General features: G+C 33.0%; 2 protein-coding genes across 2 annotated transcripts in view; one reads left to right on the top strand and one right to left on the bottom strand.

Annotated features, from left to right (window-relative positions):
• The window catches only part of LOC147078693 (ATP-binding cassette sub-family G member 1), a 136,054-nt gene extending 124,854 nt beyond the window's left edge, over positions 1-11,200 (top strand). Inside the window, exons 5-12 of the mRNA XM_085960376.1 lie at positions 4,693-4,838; positions 5,285-5,523; positions 5,641-5,763; positions 7,624-7,799; positions 8,431-8,599; positions 9,030-9,130; positions 9,947-10,102; positions 10,707-11,200. Coding sequence (XP_085816502.1) covers positions 4,693-4,838; positions 5,285-5,523; positions 5,641-5,763; positions 7,624-7,799; positions 8,431-8,599; positions 9,030-9,130; positions 9,947-10,102; positions 10,707-11,054 — 1,458 coding nt within the window. The 3' untranslated portion in view covers positions 11,055-11,200. The remainder of the gene's footprint in view (positions 1-4,692; positions 4,839-5,284; positions 5,524-5,640; positions 5,764-7,623; positions 7,800-8,430; positions 8,600-9,029; positions 9,131-9,946; positions 10,103-10,706) is intronic.
• A 1,441-nt stretch (positions 11,201-12,641) lies between these two features.
• Pex6 (peroxisomal biogenesis factor 6) lies at positions 12,642-25,899 on the bottom strand. The gene is made up of 9 exons (XM_085960361.1): positions 24,521-25,899; positions 23,163-23,407; positions 20,994-21,921; positions 20,621-20,788; positions 20,035-20,181; positions 15,496-15,669; positions 14,409-14,556; positions 13,083-13,222; positions 12,642-12,958 (listed from the first exon to the last, which is right to left on the bottom strand). The coding sequence occupies exons 1-9, from the start codon at positions 25,722-25,724 to the stop codon at positions 12,816-12,818; spliced, it is 3,297 nt and encodes a 1,098-aa protein (XP_085816487.1). The 5' UTR covers positions 25,725-25,899; the 3' UTR covers positions 12,642-12,815.
• Between the last annotated feature and the right edge of the window lie 1,885 nt (positions 25,900-27,784).

Genomic DNA, 27,784 nt, shown 5'->3' with positions numbered 1-27,784 from the left:
AAGGCTGTGAACCAGAAATTTTCGGTTTGTGAACCGAATAAATTAATCACCATTAATCCTGTACTCTTTCAACAGATGTCAGTAATATAAATCACGTAATATAACAGAGTTCAGTTGTTTGATCTGTTTGTTGTTCAAAAATAACAATAATAACTATTTTACAAATTCAAAATACAGCAATAAGTGTATACATATACATTAATCCAGTCATTTTATATATTACGACCTATATTACGTTTTATATTGTAAAGTGTTTTATCAGAGCAGCCTTGAAATATTGATTATTTGTTAGAGTCACTGCAATATTATGTTATTTTATTATTAGGTCATTCTTTCTTATCTATCCGCGCTGTAATATCCCTACATTGCATGCACTGTGAGAATGCAATTCGCATAATGACATATAATGCAGAATTCCTCAATATGTTAGATGCAAATATGTATTTACTTTTAAAACTAATATGACTATTATGTTGTATTATAAAACTACATTAAATTTATATTTTTTTACTTTCACTATTACTCTATTTATTCTTAAAGGAAAAACAAATTCATTTATAATATTAGATACAATAATATGTTAGTGTTAATTAAATAGTGACGAAATCTGCATAATATGTCATTAGGTATATCAATTGCATTTTCAATGGTTTATGGCTATATTTCAGCTTAGGCATAGTCTAAAAAGATCGTGACTACGCGACGCGCAGATTGTGCAAACGACGCGTGCAGAACAAAACATAATTTGTCATAAAAATTCAACATGCGTCCATTTAATGTTATGTTTATTGTTATATTAGTAATAATAATAATAATATATTCATTGACATGTTTTCTTTTTCAAGTAAATGGGTAATGTTTTTTTAGTCATCTTTACACGATTTAAGAATATATTCCTCCGACGCCATCACAAAACAAATTGACGTGTTCACAGCTCGACTATCGCTCTCCGATTGGCAATGAGTCCGAAATTTCGTCGCATCTATTGTTGAAAATTATTTACCGTTTCACTGAAGTATGCTCTTAATAAATATGGTGCCCAATACTTTTGCCTGAATTATGAATTAGAGTAAATCATATTGCGAAAAATATGGCTGAAGTATGTAGACGTTTTATGATACCTATAACTTCTCTCGGCTTATTGGTTGTCCTCCTCTATCAGTTCGGTGGATGACCAATATCTCAGAGGCGGATTAAATCCCCCTATCCAAATCGTCACAAATCAGACGAATCATCAAATCACATCATAATATATGGGTCACCTATCATTAAAAAAGAATATAAAATCCCACAGCAACCCATAATGTAGATGTAGTATCTAAGAAGATTAGCGAGTGTTATTTTTATCTAAGTACCTTTGATTTATTGGATAGTGAACCACAGAGATAATAATAATAATTTTTACAGTGTCAAGGTTACTCATATCAGGTATTTAATGATAGCAGTACACATTATATTAATTATGTGGATCATCTACTTGACTACATTGTTTATAATATTTTGTTTTATTGTACCAAGAATTGACAGTTATCATTAAAATAGATTAAGTATATAAGCACATTCTTTGCTTTATTCTATAATCTGTCAGTGATTCCCAACCTTTTTTAAATCGGTCAATAAATCTTGGGATCGTCTGCCTAAATGACATGCCTAATAAGTTTTGTAACACTGTTCATATTGTAATTTTTCCCATGTTTTGCAAATTCTCACAGAACCCCTGACACGGCTTGTAGGAAATTCACTTAGGAATCACTGACCTATACAATAGCTTTTTATCAGAGATGATAGTTCATATTAATTTTTTTTTAATTGGCTATCCGGTGTAGATCGTGGCCACCTCACGAATTAGTTTTCTTTTTTTTACGAAAAATGTTAGCCACTTGCTCAACCTATTAGATTCGGGGAATGGGACGATTTGGCACCGCGAACTGGCCTCCGCCGATCGGCCTCCGGTAATTGGCCTCCGGTACAATCGGACGCCGGCCCAATTGGACGCCGACCCAATTGGCCTCCGGGAAGATTGGACGCCGCACAGTTGAATTAAATGCGCAAAGGAATAGACGTACGTTACGATTTGTTCGAGTAAATAACCAAGTCAGTTTAATATGCTTCTATCTTCTCAGTAGTTGTACCTTATACATTTCGCGCTTGACACATTTTTAATATAGATTGAGAATAATTTTTATGCCTTATGATGTTTTTTAAAAGAAAATAATTCTTCCCTCGCTAAAACTTAAAGATGTGCATAATCAATTAATTTATAGTCTATACATGGGTACTTATTTATATTATCAACAAATATTAAAAATAATGTTAGATGTTAGAATGAAAATTACAATATATTTCAGCGTTTTATCGACTTAATATTATAATAAAGCTTAAATATGTATATTATTATGCATAAATGCGTATTTTAAGATAGTATGATTGATAAACTACTTAGGTACTGGGTGCCGGACGAAATCCCGAAGGCCGAAATCCCGAATGCTGAAATCCCGAATGGCCGAAATCCCGAAAAAACATCAATAATTGCGCAATTTTTGCAAGAGAGACAAAACCCATTTTTTTGTGGAAATATAAAAAATGTAAAATACAAACATCAATAATTGCGCAATCGTGAGCGACAGAAAGAGACAAATCCCATTTTTGCGGAAAATGGGTTTTCCCGATTGCGCAATTTTTTTTTCAGGAGAGACCATTTTGTAGAACGAATGGATCTTGTGTCTCTTGCAAAAATTGCGCAATTCACGATTGCGCAATTATTGGTGTTTGTATTTTACATTTTTTTTATATTTTCACAAAAAATGGGTTTTTGTGTCTCTTGCAAAAATTGCGCAATTATTGATGTTTGTATTTATTTTATTTTTCGGGATTTCGGCCTTCGGGATTTCGTCCGGCACCCAGTACCTAAGTAGTTTATCAATCAAACTACTGAAACATTTATACTTAGCAGATAACTTACTTATTATTTTGCTTGTAATTTCATACTATCTTAAAATACGCATTTATGCATAATATTATACATGTTTAAGCTTTATTATAATATTAAGTCGATAAAACGCTGAAATATAATGTAATTTTCATTCTAACATCTAACATTATTTTTAATATTTGTTGTAAATATAAATAAGTACCCATGTATAGACAATAAATTAATTGATTATGCACATATTTAAGTTTTATCGAGGGAAGAATTATTTTCTTTTAATAAACATCATAAGGCATAATAATTATTCTCAATCTATATTAAAAATGTGTCAAGCGCGAAATGTATAAGGTACAACTACTGAGAAGATAGAAGCATATTAAACTGACTTGCTTATTTACTCCAACAAATCGTACCGTACGTCTATTCCTTTGCGCATTTAATTCAACTGTGCGGCGTCCAATCCTCCCGGAGGCCAATTGGGTCGGCGTCGAATTGGGCCGGCGTCCGATTGTACCGGCGGCCAATTACCGGAGGCCAATCGGCGGAGGCCAGTTCGCGGTGCCAAATCGTCCTAGACCCTAGATCCGTGCTCTGGATTCACACACTTTGAAAAACAATATATGAATTTGTACAGACCCGGGATTTGAACCCGAGACCGTCGACTTTCCAAGCGGATACGTCACCAGTCACTAGCTATTGTCACGTTTTTCCAGATATTTAAAATTTTAGCTGTCAAAATACATCTTTGAGAAGCACTGAGTCCACGACAAGGAAGTGTTTTCTCTTCTACATAACAAAATTGGAATGCCGTAATACTAACGCACTTTGAGCTGAGAATTCATTCCATGCGACACATATTATAATATATCACGTATTAACATTGACAATGACACCTTTCCATTCATATTTTTTATCGCATAGGCCATAGATAATTATATTATTCTAGAACTATACTTTTCCCCATGTCCATATAGCGTATAAATAAATATTGTTCTTTTTTTTGTGATATTTCAAAATTAATCTTTTATAATTATAATCATGGTCCACAAGGGAGGGGGGGGGGGCTGACAGGGCTTTATCCTGGTGGACCGGGCTCTGGAGGGGCCCGGTGTGGTGGGTTGACTGAATAAATGAAATAAAAACACGTCATAAATTTGCTTTAATAGTAAAAAAAACTGCATGACCATTAACATTTTAAATTATATGATTGAGCGATGTAATTTTTGATTATTGTGTGTCGATACTCAACACCTCCATAATAAAAATACAAAAAATCGCTAGTAACTGAATACCCTTAATTTGACCTAAAACACAATTTGAAAATCGTTAATGTAGTGCGTCACACTGCCTTTAACCTTAGCGATAGGTAGGGGGCCCGCCAAAGATCCTAGCCTGAGAGCCTGCTTCAGGATGTGGGGGCCATGATTATAATAAATGGAGTTGAATTCATTCGGTAGCCATGTAATGAACAAGTGTTTGGAATATAATTAATGTCATTTTGAAAATATCTAGACGAGATAGAGTCAATTTATTGCTACTTATATAATATATTGGGTGTTCAAAAGGAATTTATCCAATATATTATTGTGTCAAAACTTTTATTTAAATATAGATGAGAGATTTACTCAAAATATTGAAGATTTCCATTGATGTTTACAAAAATATCCGCAAAGCAATATATCTCAATGACAACATTTTTCTCACTCGATGACAACTTGCAATGGCCGTAATATAATGTGATTTTTATTATTTTCGTTTTACAGGTGGATGATACATTGGCAATGTTGGGATTGGAGGAATGCTACAATACGTTAACGGGGAAACTTTCCGGAGGTCAAAGAAAACGACTGGCGATAGCACTCGAACTCTTATCAAATCCTCCGGTTCTATTTCTCGATGAACCCACCACGTAAGTCACTATTTAAATTAATATTCACTATTAGATGGCGATCAACTTTATTTATAATGATTTCTGATGAACAATATGTAAAAGGTCTGCAGAGGGAGACCTTCCTATGTAATTTGCTATTTGTTGGAAGTTTTGTTTTTTCCAACAAAAGGTTTGCTGTCCATCAATACTGAAGATTAAAAGACATTACTAAATGTTATTTAATGTTTACCCTTGACTTGTAATAATGTAACTAATTACAAGAGTTCTGAAACACCATTATTATGATGTAATTTAATTGCCATATAAAGTACCTACACTTTGATTTACCTCAATTATCGCAGTGTTTTACTATCTATGATAATTTTAGTAATTTTTTAATTAAAAGTACATCTTTAACAAATACTCTCAAGTCAGTAGTGTAGTTTTTTAATATAAGTATATTATCTTATGTGAAAATATTTCAGCGGGTTGGACAGTTCGTCATGTTCACAATGCGTAGCGCTCCTGAAGCGTCTGTCTCAAGAAGGTCGCACGGTCGTCTGCACAATCCACCAGCCCTCGGCACTTCTCTTCGACATGTTCGACAAACTCTACGCATTGGCTAACGGATTCTGCATCTACAGAGGACCGGCCAAGCAATTGGTCCCGTTTTTGGGTCACCAAGGATTGAATTGTCCGCCATTTCACAACCCAGCTGATTTCCGTAAGCTTACTATTATTATTTATTTCATATCGGCAAGAAATGTATTTTATATTTCTTTCTTTACAATATGTACAGTTAATATTATTATGTACTGACTATAATATTATTTTGTTTCAGTTATCGAGGTAGCAATTGGTGAACATAATGTGGACCTGGCGGAATTGGCCGATGCCGCTTCAAAGGCTGCCGAGGAAAGTAAATCAAACATAGCAAGAAACTCCTTCATTCCGCGCACTAATGGTGGGTGGAAATTTATTTATTTTTGTAAAACCTATATATCGATACCTCAGTTCAATAGGGGAACAACTCAAAAAACCTTGTTCCAAAATAATGGCGTTTGAATTTTTTGCAGAAATTCTCATTTTAATTTTAAAGCCTCGATTTACCGAAAGTGAATGTTTTTTATATTTAGTTTAGTGTAATTCAGCAATGCACAATGAAATTGTACAGTTTAATAAGGAATTAACAAATAAATTTCAGTATAAAACGGAAATACTGATAATCTCAGAAAGCGTTATTCGATTTTATGACACATTAGAAATTATTGACTCTCTTTTTTGCTGAATTATAAAGAGAAGACCTTTATGCATCGAATGGCATTATTAACTCAAAACCATTAAATTTTGAGTTGTTCCCCTATTGAACTGAGGTATCGATATGTATCTACAATATCAACTTCTGTGTCAATGCATTTCGATTTATCGACTTCATAAGTCGAATAAGTAATATATTTATGTAGCACTATTTCGATAAAAAAAAGACATTTAATAACTAAGTACCTAACTAAAGTGTTTATTTGTTCTTAAGAGGACTTCTACAGAATTGGCCTTGAGAATTGAAAATATGATTTTTTAACATGTGGTCCATAATATCTGGTCTACTAGTTAATATAAAAAGGTTGTGTCAAAGTTGTCTGTGTTAATAAATTTGCTCTGTGACTGATCCTACTCATATTTCACATTTATTTCATCAGGGCTGTCGACATAAATCATAATATATATTTATAATTTTAAATTTTTATTTATAATATATATTATTTAAGTTTTGTGCATCTAATGCCGGGTCCACACTGGCAACAAGTTAATTTGCTGGCAACCTCGTTAGATTTTACGATAATTATTGTAAAATTTCTTAAGCAATTATGGTAAGTATCGTAAAATTTAATGAGGTTGCCAGTGTGGAAATGGCTTAATATCCACTGTGGTTCACGTATTGGCATGGACCTGGGGTTAGCTAATTCAGGAAGTCAACACCCATGATAGAATTTTTTTCCAGTTTTGGTTGCATTATATTCCAAAACTCTTCTGTAAAAATCGTTTCCGAGTTTATAAATGGAAATTTCTCGGTGTACATAGTAAACAAACCTACGAATAAAAAAAGACAAAAAGGAACATACTGATTCATCGCAGTAAAATCTGGTAATCAAATTCGCCATTTTGAAAAGCGACGATTTTGCGTAAACAAATATCACGTGGTCTGTACGTGTGCGGCAAACTTCGAATGTGTTTGTAATTTTGTGCAAAGTGCGAATGTAATATTTTCAAATAATTGATATGGATTAATTATACCATCGTATTATTTTCTCGAAATCATAAACATACTATAATAGTATTTGAGTATCAACCTATGTTCAATTTGAATTGGGTTATAATAATAATATACCCGTAGATATATCAATAGTATGTTTGCCACGATATCCACCCAAGTTATCAGTATGTACTTGCACAGGTTTGATTACAAACTATGATGAAATTAACATTTTACAAATATTATATTATTTTGACAGCCCTGTTTTCTGATCAGCAGACACGTTAATAATACTAATAATAATGTTTTTTTTTTAAATAAAATCTCTGATGATTAGTGATTTTTGCCAAAAGATCGATTTAAATTAACGCATAAGACACGCAGAGGTCGATTTCATACTAAATTATATTTGAATACGGAGCTCTTCAGCCGCCCCTTAATACCATGTCATTCCACCAAAAAAACAGTGAAAAAAATATAGTAATATATTAAAATTATATATGTAGTTCTTTCTTATGACTCGCCTTATTTTTGTTATTAAATTTGATTATCAGTGCCAATGTGTTTTTGCAGACTTGGAATTAAACGCACTCCATTCAGATGCTGACGAATCTCTCACCACCAAAGACAGCAGCGTCACCTCATCTTCAGACGATGTCATCTTTGAGCAAAATTACCCTCCCGCAAATCTTCTACGACAGACGTGGTTACTTTTTAAGAGAAACTTTTTGACAGCTAGGAGAAATTATGTAAGTACATACATATTTAAGGAAATCTTATTAAGATACATACATATCCACCGAAACAACAAAAATTGTCTTATGGAATTGAAACTGCGTCTATTGTTATTTCATTTTCCAATAATAAATCGAGTATGACGTATACATACCTACCGAATATTATTTTGATCTCATTGTTTGATTTTACAAAAATAATTTTATATACCATAATTAAAACAAAAAAAGTGATAAAACATTGTGTCAATTAATTAATGCCATCTGTCAAACAATATTGAAAACATTCCATGTATATATTTAATAATGAAAGTGTTATTTCTTATGAGATCTCAACTGTTTATCATCTAACCCAGCGTCGCAGTAATAATGTCAAACTGAGGAATCTCACAATTGTCAGATATCTGATGATTTAAGAAATTTTCAGTTAACCTCTCAGTCATTCATTAACTTTTTATTATAAAAGGTATTGAAAATACGTGACTGTCTCTGTAAAACTCAAATTTTTAATACAATCAATGATATTTTCTGATGAACATACAGGTTGGTTGGTTGATTTTATACATTTGACGTGTCGTCATGAAAAAAAATCGACAACCGCATGATTTTTTAAGCATATTGAAATAGGTTTAATATTTTTTTTCAGTCATTAATGCTGTATAGATTGATAGCGCACGTCTCGATCGCTCTCCTGTTTGGATATTTATATCACAACGTTGGTCAGAATGCGGAAACAGTATTGGCGAATTATGTATATCTTTATGGAACACTTTTGCTCGTCGTCTACACTGGAAAGATGTCCGTAACTCTCGCATGTAAGTTAAAAACTCATTTCATAAAACTGCTGACATATCTAGTAAATTATGACCAAAAATGAAGTCTGAATATGAATGTGAAAGTTAAATTAAAATGATCAAATAGGCTACAATATTTTATACTGCAGATTCATTTGTAGCATTGATAAAAATGCCTCACATATTATGTACATAGTTACAAGCTGGGAAAAGGGTTTTATATAGAATGTGCCATTATTTAGATTTAGTATGTATCCAAGTAATCAAATGAAAATGTCAAAACAGAGGTCGCTATTCTATTTTATTTGTAAACAATGCTGCTAACACGATTACAAATTCAACCATACTAAAATTTTATTGTTCCTGAGTCGCTGATGTCTCGCGTTAATGAGATAAAAAATCCATTGCTACTCATTTGTTGTAATATCAATATTTTTTTTCTTTCTTTCAGTCCCGCTTGAAATGAATATTTTAAGACGAGAACATTTCAACAGATGGTATAACTTAGGCCCTTATCTCATTTCTACACTAGCGCTCGAAATACCATTTCAAGTAAGTACCTACTTTCATTTATTGATCACCTCTGACTTCTCTGAGTAGTGTGTAGTTAATACTATTATACTATGTATTGTAAAATTAAATTAACGTACAGTAAAACCTCGTTAATACAAATTCCAAGGCACCGAAACTCGAAAAAAAATTCGAATTATGATTTATGAAATGTATAGGGGAAAAATATTAAAATTTTGAAAAAAAAAATTTTTGATTTTCATTTATATCGCTTACGATCATAGATGTGCCTACCAAATTTCCGGTTCCGTGTGTGTTAATGGGTCATAAAATGTCAAGATTATTTTTATTACCTTCTTAAAATAAGTAATTTATGATCTTTTAAGAAAAGTCTGTCACAATTTTCAATGACTGGCTCATGAAATAGTGTACTTTTTTACGATTTATTGAATATTTTTATATGCCAGGACTCTGAATGGAATTACGAAATTCGAATTAAAGGTATTGTTTTATATGAAAATAATGTTCAAGGGACTTTTTTTTCGCGAAAATTTCGAATTATCCGTGTTATTATTAACGAGGTTTTAATGTAATATTATCATGAAATTGACATCTCAATTAATAATGACAGAATATAATATGGACATATAGTTTGCCAGATTAAAATTTTAACTAATATTTTTAGTATGCTGCTCGGTCTATAAATGCATAACCATTCCATTCACATACTGGACAAATTAATAAAAAAAATCATTTAAAGTTTATAACAGCCCATAAAGAAGTTCTTCCCAATAATCAATATGAAAAATCATTTATTGAGTGATATTTAAATATCCATATTTTTTATTTTCTTTTCAGATAATATGCGTGTTATCGTATACATCGATAAGCTATATTATGACAGGCAATCGTTTGGTGGAGTTCCGTGTGATTTATTTCTTCATTATTGTGATATCGACGAGTTTCTGTGGACAATCGTGGGGATACTTCATAGGAGCCACTACACCAGTTAAGGTAAATATCTACACCATTTTAAACACAATTATTATAAATGTACTTGCTATTTGTCTTAACAACGTAACACTGAAAACTGTGCTTGTCTATATTTTTAATAAAAATACTATATATGTACATAAAACCTCAGAAACTTACTTTAGAAAATTATTGAAGGGAACATGAACCCGCATTCATCACATTCTGTGCGATGTATTTTAACAATTAACTGACCAGTGCGATACTAATCTCACTGAAATTTTCTAAGAACTATGTGTCCAAGGCATTACCTCAAATTAAGGATGAATTGAGTAGGAACATTGTACGATCTATAAATAAATAACATATTCTCATTTGTTCTTAAAACTGTAACACCCATTTGGGGAATGCAAATTCTTCATGGCCTTCATATCTATATAAAAACCTATGCCCCAGCTTCCGTCATTTCAAACCGCATATATATATTTTGGATTTGCAATCTCGGACTCCCGAACCTGAGGAACTCATTCAATCTGTTGATTCTAAAAACTACACCTTAGTGATACTCTTCTGATAAATTTTACTCTGCGTGTGAACAGGATGATTTGATGCCGACGTTTGACATATTTGTATTTTGCCATTTCAGATTGCCGTGTTCATCGGTCCAGTGTTGGCGGTATTATTCTCGGTGTTCGGGTTCTGCATCCGCCTCGTGGACACGCCCGTCATATTCCAGTGGCTCTTCCACGCTTCGTATTTCCGCGCCGGATTCCACAGCCTCGTGTACAGCGTGTACGGCTTGGCTCGAGAAAAATTAGATTGCCTCGGCGAAGGTCTCAAATACTGCCATTACAGAACTCCTGAAAAGTTTCTCCGCGAGATGGATATTGTAGATATCGATATATGGGGTAATCTAGGATTAGTCTTAGGGTTGGGAGTCATCATGCACTTTGCTACGGCCGGGGCCCTGTGGTGCAGACTCAACAGGAGATGAGTGTGATCTCTCTGTATTATACAAATATACTGTGAATCTATTGTTTATTAAAAAGCCAGTTATGCACATTTTTGTAACTTTTGAGACGGATTACGGCTGTCATTGGTATAGCGCAAATTGCGAATGAATATAAGACTGATTGTTGGAGGTTATAAAGATATCCTGGCGTAAGTGATCGATGTTTCTCATGAATGTTGTATTATGTTTATTATTTATGCGGGATTTTAGGTTAAATTATTTGCCTTAGTAATTGTATTGTGTATGTAGATGTAATTTATTGATTTGAAATCTCATAAATGTGCAGGTGCATTGAAATGCTTTATATGTATACTTATTTTACTTTCACACGTACAAGATGACCGGCGTTTGTCGAGCTGAATTGAAACTTGTCGGAGTAGAAAATTCTAAACAATAAATAGTTGACCTTTGTATATTTAAATTTTAATGACAGGTCTCATCTCACCTGAGCAATTCGGTCGGTACGGTGCTAAGGTGTACACGTATTTTTTTCCAAATCATGTGGACTATTTACCTGTTAATTTTTTGTATTCATAATAATACTCAATTAATTGATATGACAGGTAGCAAAGCAAAATCGGTGCCGATACTTTTCGCAAATTACGATTGAATCGTTAAATTATCATACAAAATATTATATACGCAATTAATTTTTGTCTATTTCAATTTGGCTTCTCAACCTCTAGTCGTCTGTATGTTATATTATTATTGATAGTTTTAGTATAGGCCCGGGCACGTCACTTAATTTGTAATTAATTGTTTTATAAAGGTAATATTAATTTATTACGTGATCATAATAATTCCCAAAGACGCCCAAAATACCGATATTTTCTTATGAATCTGTAGTTTTTTATATTATTCTCTATATGTTTATCTAATATAATATATCTAATATAAGCAACAAAAAATTCATTTATAAGTAAGTTATTCATCAAAATCATCAAAAGCAGCATATTTTTAAGCACAAAGTATTTTTTTTTAAAACAACATTTTTGCTGCCTAGCATTTGAACAACGTATATTAATTAATTAATGTTTGTGTGAGTGTTTTGATGTTGATGTTCCATGTCAAACGTACTTAATACATATTATAAATGTTATGTATCATGCTGAATGTTTAAATGTTTAAATACAATATTTTTCCTGCGCCATTCATTACATTCATTCATTCTGATGTCCTTATTAATTAAAAATTGTGGCAGGCGAGTATTGAAAAAAAAGGCTGCAAGAGTCTCAATATTATATTCTAATTTTTCAAGCCGGATATCTTGTAATGATTAAGTATCTACTGTATTTTTTTGTATCTTGAAAAACAGGAGTAAAACAAAAATAATTTATTTTATCAATTATATAATATACATGTCAATAGGATCATATTTTTTAATTAAAGGCCTTCGGGTAATACGTGTCTTGCCTATTTTTACCAAAGGTTTAATAAATGATATCAATTATGAAATCCTGTGTTTTATTTGTAATTTATATTAATACCCGATTTCTCAAATAATACCAATTCATTTCGCAGACGGGACTCTCATGTCATTTAAAAGCTTTTACACACAAACAAAACATGTTCAAATAAATGGTCGATATATTTCATGATACATACATTCCTTACAAAACAGTTTTAAAAAATAATAAATTAAAAACATTTTAATTCATCTGCATGAATGACACAACATTACACCCATTTTTATTGCCGCAACAATTAAATTCAACCGATAATAAATGTAACACTCGCACTTCACTATGAAAGTTTACTTCTTAATGATTCGTAATAATTCATTTCTGATTCGGATATAGACGGTACAAAATTGATGACTGCCTTTTCAAAATCTCGGACGGAAATTATTATATCTTCCTCTGATAACTTGGAGGGTTCTACTTCGCCTGAAAAAAAAAAATCGACGATATACTATAATTTAAATAGATATTGTTCAATTTTATTGCGACATCCGTTAGGCGGGCGCATACATTATGATACGTTCCAATAATAATTTATGTTAACATTGACCTGATTCCGCTCTCTGCACCGCCCGAGCCAATGCATACTTCCGCGCCGTGTTGACGATGGCCGACAGATCGGCTCCCGTGCACTTCTGCGGAAGCTTCTCCGATATATCATTCAATTTTACATTCTCTGCTAAGTTGTATCTGAAAATGTTAACGGTAATATATTTTAATAGTTATTAATAATTGTATACATTTTGTAGAGCATATAGGCCGCAGGTTGGATGTTTTCTTACCAGACATTTTACAATGAATGGTTATTAACCATTCGCCAAACCCGTTGGTATATTTTACCAGACCACATATTGTTTTTCAAATTGTGTTTGAGTCAGTTTGACGTAATAGGTTGAGCGAATGGCTAGCATTCATTTCTCGTAAAAACAAAAATCTGTTATAAAAATACAAATCTTCACTTTGTGGAGGCCTTTTGGAAAGGAAAAAAAAACCCGTCGGTTACTTCCTCTAAAACAAACACACATTGAAAAATAACATTGCCGAAACCTTGATCCACTACTTTAAAGACAGTGGACAATTTGCCACAGCTTCATAAAAACGATCGTAAAATTATAATTATTAAGTAAATTAGTTAGTATAAAAATATAATTTTGAAAGTCTTTTGTAAATATTGATTTAATAATACAGTAGAACCTCGTTAATAAGAACACGGATAATTCTAAATTCGCTGTAATTCGACATTTTCGCGAAAAAAAAGTTCCTTGAACATTATTTTCATATAAAACCATACCTTTAATTCGAAAAGTCCTGGCATATAAAAATATTTAATAAATCGTAATAAAGTACACTATTCCATGAGCCAGTCATTGAAAATTGTGACAGACTTTTCATAAAACATCATAAATTACTTATTTTAAGAAGGTAATAAAAATAATCCTGACATTTTATAACCCATTAACACACACGGAACCGGAAATTTGTTAGGCACATCTATGATCGTAAACGATATTGATGAAAACCAAAAAAAAAAAAAAATTTTAAATTTTAATATTTTTCCCCCATACATTTCATAATTCGTAATTCGAATTTTTTTTCGATTTTCGGTCCCGTGGAATTCGTATTAACGAGGTTTTACCATACTATGTACTAAAATCGTCATGCAAATAAATATACCAAATATTACTTGAATACTCTTGAAGCATAGTTGGGTGTATTTTTAGTCTCTTCTTCTTTTCTGATGATACTAGTATACAGAATGAGTGAAAGTAGAGCTACCATAAGTTCGGTATGTTATTAAAATTTGTTACACATAATATGTATGAGGTTTAGCTACAAGTAATGCATACTTTCAATACTTAAGTTAGTATTTATTTACCCTCGACAAGCGGCAACCAGAACACGGATTTTATTAGTCTCTCCTTTGTAGGGTCCGACATAGAGCAATCTATCAAGTCGGCCAGGTCGCAGTAGGGCCGGCTCAACTAGATCAGGCCGATTTGTTGCGGCAATGACAATAACAGGTCCTGAAAAAAAATGATTATTTCAATCTTGGATGATGATCAATTTAATTTCTCTCGAGTGACGTCATTGTGAGATGTGACAATACAAGATAGTAACATCTTCTCGGCCATCGACTATAAAGGATATTTAAAAAATATTATTAGAAAGACTTGGGCAGGATATTTGATGTTATCGAATACACCAAGATGACTATGTTTCTTCTTCCTAGAGATAAATTAGATAAGAGATTAGTAAAAAACTACCAATTTAGGCTACACAGCGGACAGCTTAACATAGTGGTTGTAATCTTGAAAGTTTTTTAACGAAGAATGATTGTTAGGCATTCGTTCAACCCACAAGGTCTTTGCTGTGGATCAAACACACGTCGGAAGACAATATATATATGAATTTGAAATATGCAGGATTCTAACTTGCAACCCGCGGCATGAAAGATTGATGCTCTGCCGATACTCCACCAATAAATGGCGAGATATAAAATTTTTTCTATGAGGAAATATTTTTTCATACTCAACACAGAGTGAACAATCGTATCTCATCTATTTAATTAGAACCCACCAAAGTAGGTATGTAAACCCATAATAAATAGTAATGTACACCTGCGCATCTATTCTATACACAAGACCGGTTTTTTCCGATACGGCAGCTATATAGGGTAGGTTTGTATCGAAGTATTAGCACAATTGTTACAATAAGTGCTAATACTTCGATACAAACCTAACCTAGATAGCTGCCGTAGCAGCCGAAAGCAGTCTTGTGTAGAGAATAGATGCGCTGATCAAAATACTTTATGGTATTACGTATATGCCAATTTTAACAACAGAAGACGACTACTAAGAAAAAATAATTACAGCACATATTATATTCCTCAAGATGTCGTTGAAAAATCCACTGATCCTCACTCATACATTAATCAAATGAATTACGCAATCGACCGCAATTACCAGTTTGGGTGTCTGTTTGAAGTGCCGCGACACCGTCTAGTTCTGCCAAGAGTTGACTGACCAGGCGATCGGCCGCCCCGCCTGCATCTCCGGAGGCACCTCGACTGCCGGCGGCCGCCTCCGCTTCGTCCAGGAATATGACGCACGGCGCGCACGCTCTGGCTGCCGCGAACACTGATAATGCACAATTTATCTCAGTTAGCAATATTTTAATAAAAAGAAATAAAATTAGAAATGAAAACATCCAGCATATAATAATTACTCCGAACAATGATAATTTTTAACATAATTCTATTTTGTCATTGTCTGGTAAACCATCTAAACCTGTAAAGTGTAAGGTTTCGCCCTTTTTATTTGATTATGTTGGCCTAATATGAAGTACAGATAAATTACCATTTTCACTCCACGTATATTGTCGTAACTAGAAAACTAGAAAAATATGTAGTAACTCCATTTTAATTGAAAATTGATTTTGAATGCCATCTAGTGGCCGTTGTTAATATCTAGCCGTCTTGCATGCAATGTAATTTCAAAAAAAATTGCAGCATTGTTAACCCTTTTACTCCCACGGGGCCGATATTTCGGCCCACCATACCTATGCGAAAACTCCATCTGGGCCGATCCATCGGCCGAAAGTTTGGAACCAAATTTACGATTTATTCCAAATTTTTTCCCGTCATATTTCGTCTCGTGTAGACGAATCATTATATTCACTGTGTGTTGAGTGTGAGTAACATTTATTTTAGTGTCGGCTTTATTTATAATTATGTCACACCCTATTAACTCACAAGTCATAATTGCTCTGCTGTCGAACTTGAGACCAAAGAGGGTCATAAAAATAATAAAACATTATTTTTATGACACATTTTAAATTCTGATATTTCTTTTAGTTGTTTTACGATTCATATATCACATTACAAAATGAAGTTTGTAATTTTTGAACTAACAATGGATGCCACTGTACTTTTGGTAAGATGGTGAAAAAATACATGAATATAAATATTATTATAAATGATTTAGTGCTTTGAGACTTATTTTTTGAAATTACTTCATTCCATATCAGTTAGTCGTTGATACTGTATCGAATTCTCTTGCGATTTCGTGAATTGAATAATATTCTTGAATACCTTGGACACTACGATTTTTTTTGATTACTTTATAAAAATTCTATTTCATAGATAAATAATAATTTGTTTATTTTTTTTTCTGTTACTACATAAGGATAGATTATATTATAAAATTTGATAAATCAATTATAAATAAAAAAATGTTGTCACACTTGTTTTGTTGTTCAAACATAGTTTTATCCGTTCATTTCTAAATAAATATTGATACATTATTTTTTTCTTTTGTTTTATTGATGTAAACTATCAATATTATTACTTATTATTGCTTTATACACCATTGAGAACACACAAAAAAAGTTTCAAATTTTTAAACATGTGTAGAATTAGTTATTTAAAAAAAACTAAATCGACGATTTTTTGTCAAAAAACGCTTGGGAGTTTTCGCATATGCTAGGCTAAATCAGCTGGGAGTAAAAGAGTTAAATCATGGACGATTTAATTCCATTGCCATAGATTTGTTCACTTTTTGTTTTGTTCACTTGTTCAATTTGTTTTTGTCTCTCCTGTAAATCGTCACCGTTTTAGCAAAACCATCTATGTGTCACTTTTATCAAAAATGACTTTTAAATACCAAGTCATTCCTTATTTTTTTCTCTATAGGCCAGTAAAATGATCTATGTGTTGGGTAAACTCGCTCCGAAGTTATTTCAAAAAATAAAAAACAGCTATGTGTAAGGTTCAAAAACCACGGTTCACAAAAACAACTATGTGTATATATAGTAACATATAGATGGTATTTTGATATCGAGAGTGTAATGTTTTTTTACAGTTTGGCTACACATTGTTTGTTTCTATGTTATATGCTATGCATTATGGTCTTGCACGACGGTTTGAAAGATGCTTTCTCAAAAAGAGAGACAGGAAATATTCAATAATTTCTGGAAGATGCCTACATGGTCAATAGGGTATAGGCGAGAATTAATTTAAAAGTTGGATAAACAACTACAAACATATCGATGACAGTGGCCAATTGAAACCAACAATGACAGGTAATAAGAATCTGACTGAAGATAAATAATTGGTAGTGCAACCAAAAATCAAAACGGAGAGATTTGTGGAAAAATGTTACATTATGGTTGGATATAATTCCAAAGTTCCCAGCCATTATTGCAGAGAAAATACCTCCAGGGTGTATGTGGAATCGTGTTTCCGATCCAAAATACAAATGCATGATGAATATAAAAAATGGTCTCTGGAAAATGGTCATAAAGCAGCAGAATATACTCCAGTATATTTACCACCAAAAAATCAGTATCCACCAACCACGTAAAGATCAGTGTGCCATCACTGCCATCTGCTGTAGTTATAAAATGAAGAATGTTTCAGAAATGGAATACAATAGCCACATTATTAAAAAAAAAAAAGTTGCTAGAAGACCAAAAATGAAATGAAGGAGAGTACCAGAAGTATTACTGGACGGTTAGTAATCACAATGGATCTCCAAAGTGTGCTGCTATGTCCAAAACACAGGCACAAATGTATTATAAACAAAAACTGCAACTACACAATTTCACCATATACATTCTTCATAATGTATCTTCTAATGAATTTGTTTCATCTCATCGAAAGCAGGACAATACAATGAAATAATTCTAATATCGGATGGGTGTGGATATCAAAACCGAAATAAATTATTCGCTACTGCTCTAAGTTATATCTTTAGAGAGAAAAAACATCGAGATTCAACAGCTTTTTCTGGAAAAAGGCCATACCATGATAGAGGCCGATAGTGCACATGCCACCTAAGAAAAGTATTTTAAGCCTCCAATATATTCACCATCTGATTATATAGCACGTATGCGGCTAGCAAGACCAAAACAACCTTATAAAATTAATGTCATTGATTTTTTAAGAATTATGGATAAGATTAAATCTGGATTAAGTTCAATCAGACCAGGAAAACGAATCGGAGATCCTGTTGTATATGATATTAAAATGTTACAGTATCTACCAGATGGAACAATCTTTTACAAACTCAACTTTATCAGTGCAACCGTTTGACTGCCTTTGTAATATATATAATGAATCATTGCACATATCGCAGTCGAAATACATACATCTTCAGGAATTAAAAAGTGTAATAGAGAAAGATCACCACTATTTCTACGATAACCTAACATTTAAACATGCTAATAGAAAGTAAACGAACTTATAAATATAATATCATCTCACTATTGCATTAATAATTAATAAAATGATATTGCAATTTATCACTAACGCACTATGTATATTTCAACTATTATTTATGTAACAGTTTTTCATGAATTTATTATTATTCACATTTTGATGAATAAATTAAACTATGTGTATTTACAAAACGGTCAAAACAACTTATGTGACATCACAAACTGTATTTTTATTATTTTTGTATTAAAAATAAAAGATTTTTGTAAACAAAATAATAATCTTAGACCATTTTCTGATTATAATAAAGCATTCTTCATAATTTTAATGTTTAAATGTAACATTATTTTTTTATTCAGTTTTATCCTTCTCCTGCACAATTTGAGAAAGTGCACATAGATGGTTTTGCTAAAACGGTGACGAAATAGTGTTATTGGAGTTACAAATTTTTCCAGTTTCAACGACGAATGGTCTGAAATGAAGGTTACATTAACATACTTTTTTGCAAGAAATGGTTACCCATTTGTCGAATTCATTCGGTCCATGGTCTGGATCAACCACATATTGAAAAAACAACATGTAATTTGTGCCAGATGCAGGATTGTACCTATGCTCGCAGCTTCAAAGGCGCTATATCAGACATGCCACAGTGGAGCTTAATATGAAGGCTTGACAACAAGATGCACATAGTTTTTAGATTATTTGTTAAGGTGACGCATCAGTGAAACGCCAAATAATTTTCATCTGTAGGCGCGACGAAATTTTGGACTCGCTCGCATTCAGTGAGAGAACGTCGAGCCAGAAACACGTCACTTTGCTGCGTGATGGCGACGGGTCAATTAATTCTAAAATCGTGTAAAGATGACTAAAAACGTTACCCATTTACTTTAAAAAGAAAACATGTCAATGAATATATTATTATTGTTACTAATAGAACAATAAACAGAACATAAAATGGACATATGTTGGATTTATATGACAAATAATATTTCGTTTGACAGGCGTCATTTGCACCCGCGACCCGCAATCCGCGCATCGCCTAGCAACGATCTTTTTAGACCGTGCCTCAACTAATGCATGGCCTTAAAGCTAGTTCAATACTTACGCAATCTAAAGCTAGCAATTCGAACTCGATACACCCGATACTACTACATCGAAGTGTAGTGTCAAAGGTGAATGGTTGTGTCGCTTGGTACGAACGGCTAGCTTAAAACAACATCTATCTATGTAAATAAAATACCGGAAAGTAAAGTAAGTCAAAAAAAATGTGAAACAAATGAAGACTCACTGTCGCGCATATTTCTTTCTGATTGGCCCACATACATATCCAGTAATTCGGGACCTTTAACACTGAGGAAAGCTGCCTTTAACTGGGAAGCTACGGCACGCGCAACTAACGTTTTTCCACATCCTGGTGGTCCCCATAACAGCAAACCTGTAAGTATTATAATGTTATTCTAGTTCTAGTACAAACATTTTACGCTTTAATTAGTGAAATCATTATTAATAATAGAGCTACAAACCTGCGTGGACCCCGGCCACCCCCAATGTCACTCTCAACAGTCTCCTCTCCCTTACTCTGGAACGCCAGTCGGACAGACTGAGAGCCTGGAAGTCCTTTTCTACTCCCTCCAGTCACTGGAGTCACGGTCGTGTCATTGTCTCTCAGACTCTGTCAACGATGAGAGATTTGACGCTGATATCTATTATCCATTCTTTCTGTGTCTCACCCGGCGGAATTTATGAATATTTTATAAACTCGATGTTTCGATGATGTCCAAATTATGACTCAAATGGAAAAGTACTAAACTTAACTCGATTAGAATACCTACATGCAAACTGCAAAAAATTAAATATCAATAAATAGCACAAACCTGATCTTTTTAACCCGCTGTTGGCTAGTAAGTGTGGAAATTTCAAAGGCAACTCTATAGTCCTAGATATTTCTTTTTTCAAATCCTCCAATCCACCGATGTCTTCCCATTCAACGTTTGGAATTTTCAATGAACCTAGTTTTTTACTTTGCATCAATCGTAGAGACTCTAAAGGTACATAAAAAAAAATTAAATCAACTTGATTTAAATCTACAAAACAGTACTACGTCAGTAAGTCATTGTGACATTTTGTAATTTAAAATTAATTCATAGTAGCTTTCTAATATTGAATAAAATGCTTTAAAAAAGAATAGAAACATAAAACTGTATAAAAACTAGTTGTGAATAATTAATAAATAATAATAATTATTACCCAAAGCATTTTCAAAATCAATTTCTCTAATCATGCCCATTTTAAAAGGTGCAGCTATGTCATTCCCTGTATTCACTTTATGGTTTGCTATGTATGCATTTTTTAATGCCAAATTTGTTAGCATATCCAAGTCCCCGTATACAAATGAGTCCGTCTTGGAGGACAGCTTATCAAGAATTGAGGACACTTTCTTGTTTATCTCCAACTTTGATGAGGAAGAGTTGTGAGATTGTTTCTTAGACAGATTCTTAGAATCATTTATTGTGCCAGTTGAGATAATTTCATTCTGAATATCTTTAACTGTCGTTATTTCTTTCGTAATTGGAGTATGTAATAAACGTTTTTCAAGGGAAACCATTTCGACAGCTAATTCGGCAGATTTTCGTTCTTCATAATTTTCTCTTTCGTTCTTATCATTACAATTTGTGGCATATTTTGAACTTTTATTTTTCGTTTTTTTCCCAGTGCTATCTTTATTTTTCCTTCTTCTCATTTCATTAAAGTCATTAGGTTTGTTTATTTCTTTCCTAACAGAACTCGGACTATTTTCATTTTTATCTGAGTCAGTTCGACGGTTTGATTCTGCATCTACTGTATTCACGTTAAATGTATTTTTTTCCTCAGTCATAGATAATATTGACTCGTCAATTGATAATAACGGTTGGAAATTTTCATTACAGAAAGACATATTTTTTGTAAGCACCAACCATTTCAGCATTTCCAATCTGTCAGCCCGATTAGGACTCTTAATTGTAAATGTTTCCAAAAATATTCTTAAAATATTTGGTTTAAGTTCAATAGAATTCTCACAACTTGCGATAATGACAATTGGAAATTTAGTAAAATTGTCATAGAGGTCTTTCAATTTCTGAATTAAGCTCTCTACAATTCTTGAATCTTCATTATTTTCAGCGTCAACTCCAAATGTCTATAAAAGGAACAAAGAAAAAAAATTATTTCATAATAAATTTTACAAAAAATAAATAACTTTCTTTAAAAAACTTAATAGTGAAATACAACGATTAAATAGATGATATAAAAAAAAGTAGTCTTGTGAATACAGAATAGCATTTTTTTTTCCGACCATGTCTAATCCTAATAGGATCATATGGGCCTCCACAGAGTAGAGGTTTGTATTAACAGATTTTGTTTTTTTCGAGAAATGGATGTCAGCCACTTGCTCAACCTATTAGGTCCACACCCTGACTCACACACAAATTGAAAAATAATATGTGTACTTGCCAGACCCAGGATTCGAACCTGAGACCCTAGAACCTAGATAAGCATAGTCTTGAAAATGTGTAAACACCTTGATACACATTGACATATTATTATGTAGACGAAGCGTGTGAAAATTAGAATTTCAGTTAGTCAGAATCATTCCACAAAATATTTATTCATTGCAATAAACAGACGATAATAAATACAAATCAAAGAGATGGAAAAATGAGTTCTGCCTGCATCGTAATGAGGTTCAATTTTCAAACTGCGTTAATTTGTGTACGTCAATAAAAGAAAATAATTAAATTTTATGAGATATTTTAAAGAGATTAAAAATACATATTGTATACACAAAACTGAAGTCTACGTACATTGCAATAAGGGTGATTCTAACAGTTATCTATAACTTTTAACTATTGTATGGTATGGTGTATCCCGTAGATATATCAAAAACATATATCATAATATTATCATGTTTTTTACACAATAAAATAAATTTTATCTCGAATAGAAAAACAGTTTTAACGTGAAACATAACACAATAAAATATTTTTAGCGGTCTGTGTGTTCTTTGTTCTCCTTCCTTCCTTGACATTTCAGATTCTCTATATAGCCCATTCTCGAGAGATGTGGTAAAGTGTAGTGTTAGGTTAGTTCAGGTTGGCAAATGCTGATCAACAAAATATGGTACGGTTATGTAACATTGTACATTGCTCAGAGTAAAAATTGCTGGTCGATATCTATATCGAAGATAAATTATAGTAATAGGAATATCTACATCTCTTGTAAATGACCTCTGAAATGAAACCGAAACGTTGAGAAAGAAAGAACACACGATGATAGCCAAAATACCATCAAAGATATTAAATTTCCGCGAAAGTGTTACGCAATATACAAGTTAAGTCGCATTACTATTAACAATGATGATGAATAACAAATTGTAATCACATTGAAATCTTGGAGATGAATCAAAACTGGAGCAGTGGTTTTAGCTTTCTGAAACACAGCCTCGAGTTTAGCTTCGGTCTGTTTGGCAGTGGAAGCGGTCAAACTACGGCAGGACGTTGCAAAGAAATGCAACCCGAAATTCTGCGCCAGCCTCGTTATCAGAAGATGACAGCCGGCCCCTAAATCTCCGCGCAGCAAAAATACTGGACGCAGCACACATTTCAGTTCTGTATGAAGTGGACTTACTGGCAAATATAAAAAACCCATCAATACAATTATTTCATCATCTCATTCGGACTGATAATTTACATTAACAGTTGAATAAATCATCATCGTATAAAATCCAATTAAATAAGTATATGTAATAATATAACTTTGGGAGAATGCAAAAAAAATTACAATCAACTGAAGGTACTTAATTTAACTCTAATCGATCTAAGCTGTTCCATTTGAATCAAATTTGGCATCTTGAATATCATCTTTCAGCACAATGAACATTCACCTATGGAAAATATGCCGGACGCCAGATGGGATCGAACATGGTCAAAAGAAAAGAAAAAGCAACTGCGAGTAGTAAGTGATAGAACTCTGTTTCAGTTATATATTTACATACCTTAAGATGTAGGTGAATGTTTATAGTCTGAAGATGCCGTCGCTAAAAATGATTAAAACGGAATGGTAAATTACTTAGATCAATAATTAGAATGATGTTTGTACATAAAATGTAAAAACTGATCTTACGTAAGTATATAAATTTTACAGGGGTACCATATCAGTGGATACCAGAAAACCTGGACTGGAATGAGGCTATAAAGAAAATGTGCCATAGTATGTGGATAGATTTTCACCATAGGGCATCATTAGAAAAGGGGAAATGGAGTAAGTCGATTCTACCAACACCACGAGAGGTGCCCTGGTTTGTAGAGTCTTCTTTGACGAGGAATGAGCTTAAGTTAATACTGAGGCTAAGAACAGGGCACACCATGGGCAAAAGATTTGATGTCCTCATGGGAAGAAGCGAATCGCAGCTCTGCGATGAATGTCATGTTTTAGAGGACATTGTACATATAGCACTGCAATGCCCCAAATATGAAGTTCACAGAGTACAGCTGCGAATTGCAGATATCTATGAGAATGTCGACGAATTGAAGGGTGTCCTGGCGGTGGGTAAGACGGAAGAGCTAGGCAAAATTGTAAAGTTATTTAACAGAATAGGAGTGAGGACCTGATCGACGGATCCCCTTCTAGAAGAGAAGAGGCGATATGACAGCGAGTCGCAGTCAAAGCCTCGGTAAAATCACAAAAAAAAAAAAAAAAGTATATAAATTATATTGATTTATTTTGTCAATATTAATCACCTTGTTTATCCAATAAAAAAGGTTCTATTGATTTTTTCATAGCTGCAAAATACGTGTCCAAGCCATACGGGCAATTTTCAATCATATGTTTATTAATATCTATAGTTTCTGAGGAAGTTTCCTTTAAGTTCAATTCAAAGTACACAATCGCCGGAATGTACGAATTGAAATTTTGATCTTGAAGCACATCCGTTTCGCCTCTAACGACAAAGCATCCGGTATTAACAGACGATTTCAGATTAACTTCATTCGCACCATAGGTACTAATTGGCGAACACTCCATCTTTGTACATTTGAAATATAAGGCTTGAATGCTGTTGACAATATTAGAATATTTCAAGAATAAAGGGCCCATATATTTTTCTTGTAACGGTACTGTAAAATAATCATTTTCGTGTAGAAATTGGGGTGATTTAAAATAGTTTGTCAAGACGGCGTCCACTAAATCAGTTCCAATGTTGGACGAAGTATTGACCATTTGCACAGAAATACGCTGTGCGATTTTCGGCGCAACATTTTCTGATTTTATCGGAATAAATTTTATACTATAATTCCGTTGAGAATGTTTTGAAACTATGCTGTTCTTTATGTTAAAGAATTCTACTTCTGTCACATACACATTTTCTTCGCTGCTCATATTACAAGGAACGATTTGTACAATTCTTTCGGTGAAAGTGCTCTCGTCGGTTTCATTATTCACGAAAAAAGAAGACTTGGTCATGCTGTTCAATTCGGTGTTAGAATTAGAGCTCTTGCTTTCATATTTCAAGAATCTCTTTATATTTTGAAAATCATTTTTTATTTCTAATTCTTTCTTAATATCCTTCGATCGGTTGAGCGTCATCGACATCCATAGAGTTTTTCCATCACGGTAATACAAATTTTCTGAATATAACAAGTCAAAATGAACTCTCGGAACTATAATTATGTGCGGACTATAAAAATTGTCACAGGTCGTTTTATCAAAATATTTTCGCACTATCTTCTTGTGAAGTTGTTCTGGAATTGTTTTCAGAGCGAAGCCTGACATATTTACTTTCTTGTAAAGTTTATTTCGCTCTAACTGAGTGGCATATCGAATCCATAAATGAATCAAGAAAATGTATGAGTTAAATTTAGGAAAAACTAGCTTGACTGCAAATCTTGCTGTGCTCACGGAAACAGACTTTTCGCAATCGAAAAATAATGTTTTATAGCACATCATGAAGAATGGTGTGTATTAAAATTTAAATAATATTTGTATGGCGTCAAAACGTTTATATTACTCATGGCAATCCATTTTCGCATGGATAGAATTAATACCAACAATTATTTATCAATAACTCCAAACGTCAGATCAGAATATTTCTATTTTGACATTTCAAAGTTCAACGTAGAGTGCTGCCAGCACAAAAAAAACCCACGCAAGTAATGTGTAACCATTTTTAACATAGAGGTATAATTATTATTTTCGAAAAAAAACCTCATTTTTTTAAATTCTTATCCTAAAACTAAAAGTCAAATTATGCCCCAATTAATTCCATTTACCTGGATAACCCAACTTTGAATTTTCAACTTTTTTCTTTTATTTCTGCGACAGGTAAAGGCAAGGGGGATCAATATAATAGGCCTAAATAATAATATGGTCTCTCTAACCTAAAGTGGTAGGTACCTAATAAAAAGACAACGGTTAGTTCGTTTTCCACGAGATGTCGCATCTACAATAATATTATGGTTACCAGGGAACACAATAATGTAATTATGATCTTTCGTGTCCTTTTATGTCGTGCGCTTTGTCTTGTCTTTTAACCATGTCGATTCATAATTTTAAAGCAAACATTAATTAATGCCTCAGATGGTTGCACCAATTCATGAGAGTATTCTACTGACACATGTATTGCATCTAGTAGAATACCGAGAGGAGTGGGGCCACCCTGTTGAGAAGCTGTTCGACAGCCAAATTACCTGGGTCACGATCTTTAAGCATGATGTATTGATGAAGAGGAAGACAACGTAATACTCCATTCGGATATAGATAGCCGTATAGTATTGGGATCAAATTCATATCTAAATAAAACACTCAAAAACTAGTTAATAAAAACCACCGGAGTCCAAGGGAAAGATAAGCAATTCTATTAGTATAATAAATTATTTATGTAGATTTCTTAATTATTCAAAAGTAGGTTAGCAAGTAGCTACCCACTCATAAGTACCTATCATGTCATAGTACCTATCAATATCTGATCTAATGACATCGTTATTAGTATCAGATATTAAGTATCAGGTATTAAGTACCAATCAATATGAAATTAATGTTAAGTAAGTATGTACCTACTATTGAATCTAATAAAATTGGAGCATTGCCTACTAACTGTCTGCAATACCTACTCCACAAACAACGCGTCATTTTCTTTATCTAAATGCTATATGCCCGCTTTTCCCGGTACGGCAGCTCACGATGAACTGTGAGACGGCGAAATGTAATGAAAGAGTACAATAATTTACAAGGTAATCCTGAGTTGTTCACTAATGGCCTTTCCAAATAAAAATAAGGCATTGTCTCTAGCTAAATAATCTCTACCTTTGTGCTTGTGATAACGGAACGAGTTGATAAAAACGAGACAGCTGATAGATAAAGAAACGAAGAACTTAATTTCATTATATTACATACGATTTGAAACTTGATTTGATTGCGCTCTGCAGTGTCAAGTCGTATATTATTGAGTTTAGTGTTTGATCGGTGTGACTGTCAGTCGCGCAGTCGGCAGCGCTCAATCCTAGTTAGTTGAACTCGGCACTCGCGTCCTCCGGGAGCATGAGATGACATTCGGGGTTCGAACTTTATAATATCGCAATACCAAATTAATTAAATTAAATTACTCCGTATGCGTCTCATGTACAAAAATGTCAAATTAATAACGCGTCTTGCCACCATATTATTTTATTTGAATCGTGTAGGCACAGAAATAAAAACAAGTTTGTGAAGTCCAACAGTAGGTATAATATGTATATGTACCTACATAATAATACGTGAAAATGTGTAAGTAACATAAATCATTCATTAAAAGTTAGTGATCATTGTGTTTCAGACGTTGATTTAAACTTTAAACCACTCTGTCCTCGTTGTGTGAATATATTTTTTTAAATGTAAATCGAATGGTAGGTCCTATCTATACATATTTGACGTGTAGGTATATTCATTTTACTTTACCTGGTGATTGTCTTATCTTGTAGTTATGTTATCGTAGATAATTTTTCTGCGGGAAATATTGTTTGCCGATACAG

The sequence above is a fragment of the Rhyacophila brunnea genome, unplaced genomic scaffold, assembly GCF_057557595.1.
Source record: "Rhyacophila brunnea isolate RB1 unplaced genomic scaffold, BYU_Rbru_1.0 scaffold_11, whole genome shotgun sequence".
Taxonomy (NCBI): Eukaryota; Metazoa; Arthropoda; class Insecta; order Trichoptera; family Rhyacophilidae; genus Rhyacophila; species Rhyacophila brunnea.
The sequence above is the reverse complement of the archived record's forward strand: the minus strand, read 5'-3'. Positions and strand labels throughout refer to the sequence as shown.